Source organism: Thermobia domestica, chromosome 7 (genome assembly GCF_964235325.1).
Source record: "Thermobia domestica chromosome 7, izTheDome1.hap1.1, whole genome shotgun sequence".
Taxonomy (NCBI): Eukaryota; Metazoa; Arthropoda; class Insecta; order Zygentoma; family Lepismatidae; genus Thermobia; species Thermobia domestica.
This window is the reverse complement of record NC_137460.1, coordinates 101,348,325-101,359,661: the sequence shown is the minus strand read 5'-3', so window position 1 is coordinate 101,359,661 and position 11,337 is coordinate 101,348,325. Positions and strand designations below refer to the sequence as shown.

General features: G+C 36.9%; 1 protein-coding gene across 1 annotated transcript; it reads left to right on the top strand.

Moving 5' to 3' along the window:
* Positions 1–345: 345 nt before the first annotated feature.
* Positions 346–3,936, top strand: LOC145689274 (potassium channel subfamily K member 13-like). Its single transcript, XM_081763413.1, has 2 exons — positions 346–349; positions 2,906–3,936. Exons 1-2 carry the CDS (start codon positions 346–348, stop codon positions 3,934–3,936), a joined length of 1,035 nt encoding a protein of 344 aa, XP_081619539.1.
* Positions 3,937–11,337: the final 7,401 nt, after the last annotated feature.

The following is an 11,337-nucleotide window of genomic DNA, read 5'->3' as shown; positions in this document are numbered from 1 at the left end:
AACTCAGAGTAATATTGCCACTGAATTGGATCCTACCTCACTTAAGGTCACAGTTCTGAGAGTACCTTAATAGAGAACTTCGTGATTGCTGGATCGGTTATGGGTTCCCAGACTAAGTTTCTCACTATATGCTTCTTTCTATGGGTCTCGTTTGGACTTCTTCCTTTAGAGGATATTAAAGTATGGTATGCTATTGTCAAAAGAAAGGTGATTTACATGAATGAATCACGTCATATGCAATGTTATATAAAGGTAACCAGTCGCTATTGTGAAGGTATGTGTTCCATTGGCTCTCACACCGTGAGTTGAATGCAAATGGACATAAGGTGAAAGTTAAGTATTAGTATGGGTATGTCCAACACACCACTTGGTTGTGTCAGTTTAGTCACACCGTGAACTTGCGTAAGAACAGAATCAACATGGGACCTCCACAGAGCGTCATAAGGGCGTGTATGCTGTAATAAATAAAAAGAAGAAAGTTTAATGCGGTGATCCGTATATTTTATTACATTTCTCTTAAATGTCTTTTAAATAGACTTCCCGGATATCAATAATTAAATAGTAACGAGTGTTACGCTTCCGTAATCTAATCTATTGTAAGCTGTCTCTCAATCAATTTAATTATTCACGTGAATAAATTAATAAGAGTAGTATATACTGTATATATGGGACATTCCATTTGAAATCAACCAATGAAATGACAGAATTTGACCTGACCATTTTAGATTTTTGTAAAAACTGGCGCACAGCTTTATTACAGTGGAGAATGAAATAATCATAAATATTACACCTCTACTCCTGAAAGTGTCCCCATACAGGGTGTTCAAAAGTGTCAAACAGTGGCATTTTTCCTGTTACAGTGATTATCAAAAATTGTCATAAAATGGTTAATATATACACTAAAAACATGGAACAAACACCATTGCAAAGCTTAAAGATTGTTCTACAAGTTGCACTCTATTGAAGAAACCTGTAAAATTAAAAATGATACTTAAAAAATTCCAAATTAAAATTTGAATTTTGAATTTCGTACAGAAATGTCCCGAACAGAAATGTTCATACTAGTCCATATTGTAGCCAATGCGTGTGGTAAAACACCACAAAGTTACATTTTGGCCACTCAATGGGATATGATTCAAAATTTAACATAAACCAAATAATGCAAGATATTGACCACGTGAATAAATGGGGTCAGATCGATAACCATTTGCCTGTAGCTATTTACCTGCAACATCAAAGGAATTTATATTCAACTTATTTATTTATTTATTTATTTATTTTCATTTATTTCTTGATGTGTTCACTTTAATGTACACAATTATCCACCTTTCGAGTAATTTAGACAGGTATTACGTTCCCGAACAGTACGCAATACAGGCCATTATTCTTGTTAGTCAGTATGGATGTTTCTAAATTTATATTGGCAACATTGATACAAGTTATTTTGATTGCTTTGGGGTTTTCAGGATTGCCATTACAGACATGTGGAAGTGCATCACTGCAATAGCAAAAATAATTTATTGACTCATTGTTTGTACTGAAAGTGTGTGAAGTAATTATGAACAGTACCACAGTGTTTCATAACACATTTGAAACAAATATTTTGAAGGGAGGGAAACATATCAGTCCCTTTCGTAAAAAGTTATTTTTCCTGTTTCAATGGTGCACTTCCACTCGTCCGGTCTCCAGGGCGCACACATACAAACAGACACCCGGACAAACAAACACTTTATTTTATTTGCATTAGATATCAAATTGTTAGTCGTACATTGTTCCAAATCAAATGTAATCAAGATTGGACGAGATTCGACTAACAGTAAGTTTTAATACTAACTATGATTAACATTAACTCGAGAACAAAAAGAGTGAACACTATAATATTTTCATATGGATACTAACATTCTCTAGACATACCACCATGACAAGTTTGCTGAGTATCAGATTAAGGAATTCATCGATTGCTTAAAATATATAGAAATAAAGGGCGAAATTATTTGAAATCTTTGAGTTTTACGTCCCACGCTTATGCCGGTTAGGCTAAAGGAGACGGTGATGAGTAATGAATGAAATGGTGGAATGAAGAAAGTGGGAGGAAACGGGAGAACCCCGAGGAAACACACGCACACGATGTTTGTCCACCGCAAAGTTCACTTGACAGGGGCTGGGATCGAACCCGGGAGCCCAAGCACCAGAGGTGAACACTCTACCACTGAGCCACCACGGCCCCACGAAATTATTTATTGCGCCAGTAACACCTATCCTAAAACATGGTGCTTAGGTAGCTACATGGAAATACCTCAAAATAAAAGCACTAACTCTACACTCACACATAATTTTGTTTCTGATCAAACAGGTTTTTCTTATAAGTACAATCAACCTCGCTAACCGTTCGCAACGAATTCGATTGGATACTACATTAACGGTGCAACAACAGTGATTTTTGTTTTAAGTACCCATAACTTACACGAAGTATCTCCTCCTATTTTGTCGAATTATGTATTATGGATGGTTCAAACATTCAAATATGTCATATTCCTGATTTAGGAGATAATTTTGGGGAAAATATGAAAAAATCTTATAAAGGCGAAACAATATGGTTTCCAACCTTTCATCTTTATTCGAATTCTCAAATTTAGCAGAAAAGAATTTGCATCCCAGTACGAAATTATATTGAAATTACTTATAATGTTTTACCGATAAAGTCCTATAATGAGCTCTCTCTCTAAACTTCTTAATGCTTAGTTACTTATGGGACATCAATCAAGGAAAAATTGTACGATAAATATTGTGATTATGATTATTTCATATTGCTCATAAGCATATTAGGTATTCTTAAATATAATTGCGATGTTTATGATATAGTTTATTGTTTAATAATTATGTGTTTTTCTTTTTGTCTTTTCAGGTTATGGAAACACTACACCCCACACAACAGCTGGTAAGGTTGTGGTGATTATATACGGCTTCTTGGGCTGCTCCGGTGGAATCTTATTCTTCAATCTCTTTCTCGAACGCATCATCACATTCCTGGCCTTCATACTTCGCTCTTTCCACTTACGACAACTTAGAAAGAGGATTCACGCAAATGGTGTCGCATCAGGAGGTATGGAAGCAGCTGCAACGCGAGACAGGCGCATCTCGAAAGCATCCTTAGATGACGAATCAAGTCTGGACGATTGGAAACCAAGCGTTTATTGGGTGATGTTATATCTTAGTATTGCTGCTATTATAGTAGCAACAAGTGCCTCAGCGATGTATTCTCCGTTTGAAAATTGGACATTTTTAGAATCATTATATTTTTGTTTTGTGTCGTTTGCCACTATTGGCTTTGGAGATTATGTCTCCACTCAAGAGTCAAGTTATCCGTACGTCCATTTGTACAGGTTTGGGAACTTTGTGTTTCTGGTTCTCGGGTGTTGTTGTATTTACTCGTTGTTTAACGTTACCTCTATAGTAATTAAACAATCTCTAAATTGGTTAATTGTGAAATTAGACTGTAGATGTCAAGGTGCTGCGGGTGCCGCCGGGAGAATGTGGCGGCGCCACTCTCAGAGAATACGACGCCGGCGACGAAGTATGGCGAAACCGAAAGACTTACGCCATCAAAGACGACCACTTGCAGCTGTTAGAAAAACACCAGTTTGTGGTGTTGATGGAACTGGTGCTCCTAAAAGTCATGAAGGTGACGATTCCGATTCCGTTTACGATTCCGACGGTGAACGTCGAATGTCAGGGGAGATGATTTGTATGAAAGATTTTCTCCAAGCTAATAAAGTGTCGTTGGCTGTAATGCAGAAACAGTTATACGAAACAGCTCAGCTACAGAAATGGGGCGTAAGTTCAACAGCCACCCGACAAGGTGGTAGTGGATTTACGCCAGGTACTGTTGGTCCCTTAGCTATCGTCAGCCAAAAATTAGGTGACAGTTCAACGTGACGCTCGTAGATATTGTAAATAAAAACAATTTTTATCCTGTGCATACTGTTGAAGGTACATATTGTAGAATGGCATACTATTTTTTCTTTATCGAAATAGTCTTTAATGCTGAAAGAAAGAGGTCTAGAATTTGCATTTACTTTACGAAAATAGTAATGGAGTAATTAGTAAATGAGTAATTTTCCTGTAAATTGTACATGCAATTCAAATTATAATTATCTTATTCTTCAAGTAAACTAAAAAAAGCGTAAATATAATAAGCTTTACCTTATTTATTTCTATAGGGAAATTAAAACACAAACCCACAATGGAAAATCGTAACATTGGAAACAGTAGAATACAAACATTAGAGTGCAGTAGGCCAGAATCAATGTACTGTGTTTACAGGTTTGATGGTTAAAAAGTGGGCGATTTACATCCGTATATTTGGCTGCGAGATTCCAACCTGGGACTTCAAATTACTTACTCACAATCTCTAACCATCTCCGAAACATTATCTGATATTTTTATTAAAAAATATATGATATCTTGAATCTTACTTACAGATTAAATTGTCTTAATTCCCAAGTCCTCATTTGCTTTTAACCATATACAAAGTAGTACCCGTCATTTTAAGCAAAATAAATATTTTCATTTTACTTCATGCTCATTTTGTCTGATGATTATGGGTAAAATATTTCGCTTTAAAAGTTTGCTAACTTTCCCTTCTAATTCAATGATTTTAAACATGTTTTTCTTTATTTGTCACTGTATTTGTGAAACATTATTATGCTAAAATGATGGTGTGAATTATTTGTCAAAATTAATATTTTAACAACTATAAAAATAATATTATCTAAGTGCAACTTTCATTATGCGAAAGCGAACGCATACATTTTCAGATCCTGATTAAACGTTTAAAACTGAGTTTTTCTTCGAAAATATTAAATTTATTATTTGGACTAGCTGTTAAGTCTAATATTGCGACTAATTATACTGCTAATAATTACAACCTGTGTCTATCACATACATACATAAACATGATCTTGTTGATAATCGAATGAAGAGAGAACTTGAGCAATTGAAATAATCTTTATGGATATCGTTTCTACCTACGTTGAACTGGGTTTTATCATATTACTTTGATCCAGGGAGCCAGGTTTGTAATTTATTCGAACAATTCAGTATTTCATGAACCCTTGAAGCTAGGAACACGACACTCGGTATATAAACTCTTAATTAAAAATAAACGGAGATGTGTGCCAGAGATTTTTTTTAGAATTTGTTGTTTTAAGAGAAGTGAGGGTATATTATATTTATATGAAAAATGAAATGAAATCTTTCAGTTTTACGTCCCACGTCATGCCGGTTAGGCTAAAGGAGACGGTGATGATGAGTAATGAATGAAATGGTGGAATGAGTAAAGTGGAAGGAAACGGGAGAACCCCGAGGAAACCCACGCACATGGCGTTTGTCCACCACAAAGTTCACTATTTTATATCTATATTATATACAAACACATATAAAAAATATATGTGTGTATAATTACAGCATAACTGTGGAAAGTCTGGAGTAATTTCTTACATTTTATACACACATAACGTACGATCTTGATACAAATACTGTGGGGAATAGGTCACCTCCATTAGTCCTCTGAATTTGTATGTTATAACACAATCGAAAATATCTACTTTAGTGTTAATTCCATCCTTTTCGTAGTTGCTGAAATGATTAATTACACTTCCCATTCCTTAAAGTCGAATATTCATTTCCTATTGATATAGGGTGAGACGTACGTGTTAAAAACTGTTCGTAGTCATTGAAATGAACACTTACAATCCCAATTCCGTTTAAGTTTACATTCAGACCCACCCACCGGCACGGAATAAGAAGGAATTTGGGTAGAATGCTGTTATATTACAGATTTAAATGATTACTTTTAAATGTGTATTCGCGTAAATGCGTACGTTGGGGAGAGTGTTCAAATACTTTCCAAACTCTTTTTTCTGCATGAGAAGAATGGGCATTTCTGCTAGTTATCAATAAACCAAAGTTCAAAAACTCAATATTTCATTTTTACACCGGTGTCTAAGACATAAGCATAATGACTGTTCGAGTACATGGGGCGAGAATAACGTAAAGAAATCACTTCAAATGAAACCACCATACCAACCTATCATGCGTAAAGACAACACAAACAGCGAACAGGCCAAATTGGAAAGAAAGCATTGTAGAAGATGGCAAAGAACACAGACTCAAAACTTGGTAAACAATAACATGAAAAAATTGTGCGAGACCTACCGGCGGCAACGAAAACAGTTTAATATGAGACACGAACAGATAATACATGTCTGGCAACGACATTGCATGTTCAAGATCAGGTTGTTGAAGAGCTCTAAGGGTAATTAATTCCACTGCTCACGAAGATCAGTACGGAGTCCCGGGTGTGTTTTGGTACTTCTGGCAGATTCCAACACGTCTTCTTAACGCGTCCCAACCATGTACAATGGAGTTTAGGTCCAGAGATCGCGTTGGACACTCGATACGTTCGATGCAGAACCTCCTCTCTGTGCCTCTCGCCATTGATTAACCCAGCATCGAAGATGTGCATGTCAGTACGATCATTCATCATAATGCCTACTCAACCCAGTACGTTGTGACGGGGACATATAGCCTCGTTGCTGACGTTCCCATTACTCCCCCCTACTCATACTCATACTCAACCCAGTACGTCACTACCACCGTACCAATGTCTTTCCAGAATGTTCTTGGGATGTAGGCGAGTTCCCTGTTTGCGCCAGATCTGATGGGAATCGCTGTGGGAACTGAATGGGATTCACCTGTGAACAGTAGGCTGTCCCATTCGTTGGAGGTCCACTGGTAATGTTCTCGACACAACTGTAAACGGGCTCTTCTGTGTGCCTGGGACAGAGGAATGCATGTTGATTGTCGTCGTTCATACATACCACTAGCTCGCAGCCTCCAGTACACAGTCTGCCGTAACGCTGTCTCCCCTGACAAGTAAAGGTTCTCTCCCAAAAATCGGGATCCAGAAATTGTGCATATATTTAAATAGAGGAGGGCCACGAAGGAATACTGGTGAAATATGCCGGGCCGACAGCAAAGGATAAATCCAATATGGCCGCCCGAAGGTCATGCCAATCGACGTTTGCAAGCAACCTCTCATCCATTTCCCATGGGCAGATTGACTTAATGTTTTGCAGATTGATATATATATATATGAACACTACACATCTATTGGTTTGAAATTTCGCGGATGTTGACGTATTGAACGGAATATGGTCGATCAAAATGTCAATGTGTCAACGACTCGTGTCTGGAAAACAAATTGTACTATGGAAGTACAGAATCACTAGACGTGTACGAAAAGCAAGAAACGGTTCAAAATATCGTCATCTGAAAACCAATATGGCGGAACGAAATCCTGAACCAAACAGTTGTTATTACAAAAACAATATCTGGTGTAAAGGTCCATTACTACTAGTAGGCGAGGAAATAATACAAATTGATCATAATTTCTACATCATGTATCCAATATAGCCGCGATATACGCATATAAAATATACACTGTAAACAGTTCAGGTGGTTTCGCATGAAAATTACCTAGAATTCACTGGAACATATTTTGCAGGTAAAACTTTGCCAGTGTTTGTGTTATCTATTTGAAGTGTTACACGCAAATATATACTGTTCATTTGAGAAGGTCTAGAACACACTAGCCACAAACGTCCTAGAATACGCGTCTTTAAGTTTGGAAACCATATCATATATAACAAAAATAGCCCTTGCCAACACTGGCACCGCTGCTACACAGGTAACATCGTGGTTTTCGATCATCCAAGGGCCCTATATTTGAGCCCGGTGCACCTTTACAACGAATTTCGTCTTTGCAGTACGAGCTGTTTGGTTCAGGATTTTGGGTGGCCATATTGACTTTACGATTGCGATATTTTGAACCGTTTTATGCGTTCGTACACGTCTAGTGATACTGTACTTACATAGTACAATTCGTTTTTCAGACACGAGTCGTTGCCACATTGACATTTTGATCTACCATATTCCGTTCAATACGTCAACATCCGCGAAATTTCTGACCAATAGATGTGTAGTGTTCATACATACGTATATCAATCTGCAAAACATTAAGTCAATCTGCCCATGGGAAATGGATGAGAGGTTGCTTGCAAACGTCGATTGGCATGACCTTCGGGCGGCCATATTGGATTTATTCTTTGCTGTCAGCCTGGCATATCTCATTAGTATTCCTTCGTGACACTCCTCTATCTAAATATATGCGCAGTTTCTAGATCCTTGATTCTTGGGAGAGAACCTTTACTTGTGAGACTGCTGCAAGCTACGTTGACAGTTGTTTCACAGGCGTGGTCCGGTTCCGACGCGGAGTTATGGATACGTATCGGTCCTGTTGAGTTGTCACTCGTGGATGTCCTCCACCAGGCCGAACGACTAATGTCTCCGGTGTCGATAAACTGTTTCTACAACCTAGACATGACACTTTCTTGCGTATTAATGACTAGTACTACTTCTTCCTGTGTGTTTATCTCTTTCCAAGCTCCCGATGATACGGCCTTTGTAAACGCATCCAAATGACGTATTTCTGCCACATTACATTAATCTATTGCCACATTAACTTAGCAGTACCTTCCGGTCACTACAACACTCCACTCACTTCACACATGGAACGTGCCTGTTTCAAATCCAAGCACGGGTGTTCGCTTTCTTCCCATAGGGAGCCAGACGGCTGTTTGTGATAGCCGGTTCAAGCTACACACAAGCAATATACGCCATTCACCATAATTCCTGTGCTCGTGATATCCTTCCTAACTTTACATCCAACTTCTTGCATTATGCTTAATTTTTGGACACTATTGTATAATCTGTGTTTCTGCTAGTTATCAATAAACAATATGCCAAGTTCAACATCTTAATATTTCATTTATATAATGGGTGGTTCTATTAGTTATCAACAAACCAAATCCCAAGTTTTGCAAATTAATATTCCATTTATATAATGTGCGTTTCTCCTAGTTATCAATAAAGCAAATGCCAAGTTGAAGAACTTAGTATTTCGTTTGTATAAAGGGAATTTCTGCTAATTATCTGCTAATAAACTAAATGTCAAGTTCAACTACTTAACATTTCATTTATATACATTTATTGTAAACGGGCGTAGTGGCGTAATTGGTAAGACTTCTGGTAGCCATAGTTCGATTCCTGTTCGCTTTAGATCTATTCTATTATTCAGTGTGGATCAAATTGAATACTTGACAAAAAAGTCAGTTATAGCTGTAGCCAGGGATGAATTCAGGGGGTAGCCCGGGGGGAATCTCCTCCCGAAGAAAATTCATTCCCCCCCGGAGAAACTCAAATCATTTGAGTCACAAAATGTAGAAATTGCTTCACCCAATTATTTCCTTTTCTTTCCGTGCATGTGCAGACGAAATCCGATCTCTCAATATACATATAAATGACGCAGACCCATTCTATATAAATATTAAACATGTAACATCTAAGATAAGATACCAAATAGTGAGTAAATCTTGTATTTCTTAACACTATGACCGAGTTTGGCAGAACATGAAATTGTTAACTGTTGAAGAAAGGTTTGTATTTTAGTAGGTACTATACTCTCGCCCTAGAACTAGCACAGATTGAGATAGGAAAGGAAAGATAGAAAAGATATTTCGATCATTCTGTATAATCTCTGATGTCAGCAGACTTCAGTTCTTGAAAATGTACTTTTCTTGCATTATCTGAAATAGAGCGCCTAAATCCCATTTCTCGCATCGGAAGTAACAGACGTAATGTGTTTTACGATTGTTAAAGTAAACACACTTTTCTTTAATTAAAAATAAGTCATTGAAAGGGTGAGATTCAGAGGGCGTCACTTAGAGGGATCAGGGAGGAACAGTTATCCTTCCTGGGTTAGAGACTTATATAGAATTTATCAATATAATAGTAGTATATAAATGAAAGATTGCTATTGAAGGTGATGAAGATTCTGCATAATGCCGTGCCATGTGGGAGAGGCAAGCGGGGCGACGGCCCCGGGAACCGAAGTAAGTGCGATGTGGGCATGTGCACGTATATAAAATGAAAGGAAAAAAGTAATGAACAGTTCTCAAAATCAAGGAAAAGCAGGGTTTACTTTTTAAAATTTTCTTACGTTTCGCGGCTGGTCCGTCGATCTCACTCATATATACGGGGATGCCTTCATATACACTCGCTCCAAGCATTGATTTTCCACGACACGGCACTAATCCTACTGAAGATTTCGTAAACTAAACTATTGATGTGTATGCAGTGAAGAAACCAAAGCTAATATGTTTGATTTAGAATCAGAAGTGTGAGAAAGAATGATAACTTTTTGTTAAGATATTCCTATGTATGTTTGTTTTAGGACAAAAAATATTTGAGTTAATTTAAATCTTTTTAAAAACTTCTACATTAGCAACAAACAGTAACTACTGAATATAGGAAATAATAACAAAAATAGCTACTGTAAATAGCAGTTAAAATTTAGTCTAAAATATTTTTGCCAGTCTTTATTTAATGTTTTAGATAAAATTAAAGGATTTTTTTTTCAGTTGTAATCTCACATAGAATATTGATCAGCAATTAATCTCACAAGGTACATTCGCGAAGTGACCCCTCGGGATTCATGTAAAACTGATTTAAATGCAAAGTTCTCCATGGCCTAATGTGTATTGTACTAATTTTAGCAATCCATATGGGTAATTTGCATATTTATGAGCCTTCATATACCCGGAATTCAATCACACACTACTATAACGCTCGGTCACTAAATTGCTTTTAGTTTATTTAGATATAACTGAACATGAATGTGGGCATATGGAAAACAAATAAGATCAAGTACTGCTTCTCTCGCACGTGTTATCCACACCGGCCGCCATCTTGGATCCGCAATATTGAGTTCAACCTTCAGTTTTTCAAATGGGAATAGGTGCATGTGATACATAAAAATTCATATAAAATTTTCTTGGAAATTCATTGGTGTAGTGAGTTTTACGGTAGCTTGTACCATTTGCGAGATATTACATGTTAAATCCCACTATGCACTTCGCGAAAAGACACTTTAGAGTAATGTGAGTTACGCTTACGTTTTTGATGTTGACAAATCAAAAAAATTTCTAACTGGAAAATACTGTAGGTATAAACAAACTCTCTACAACATTGGTGTCATAATCTTACAACATTTCTGTGAGTGATTGTTATTACTTCCATGTTATTCTACGAACAAGGAAGTATTGTATTACGAACATTATGCGTAATGTAAATCTAGATACGACCAGATTTTGGTGAAGATCTACCATATCCTATTTACGTCTGTGTGTCTGTATGTATGTACGTTCTGAAGACATT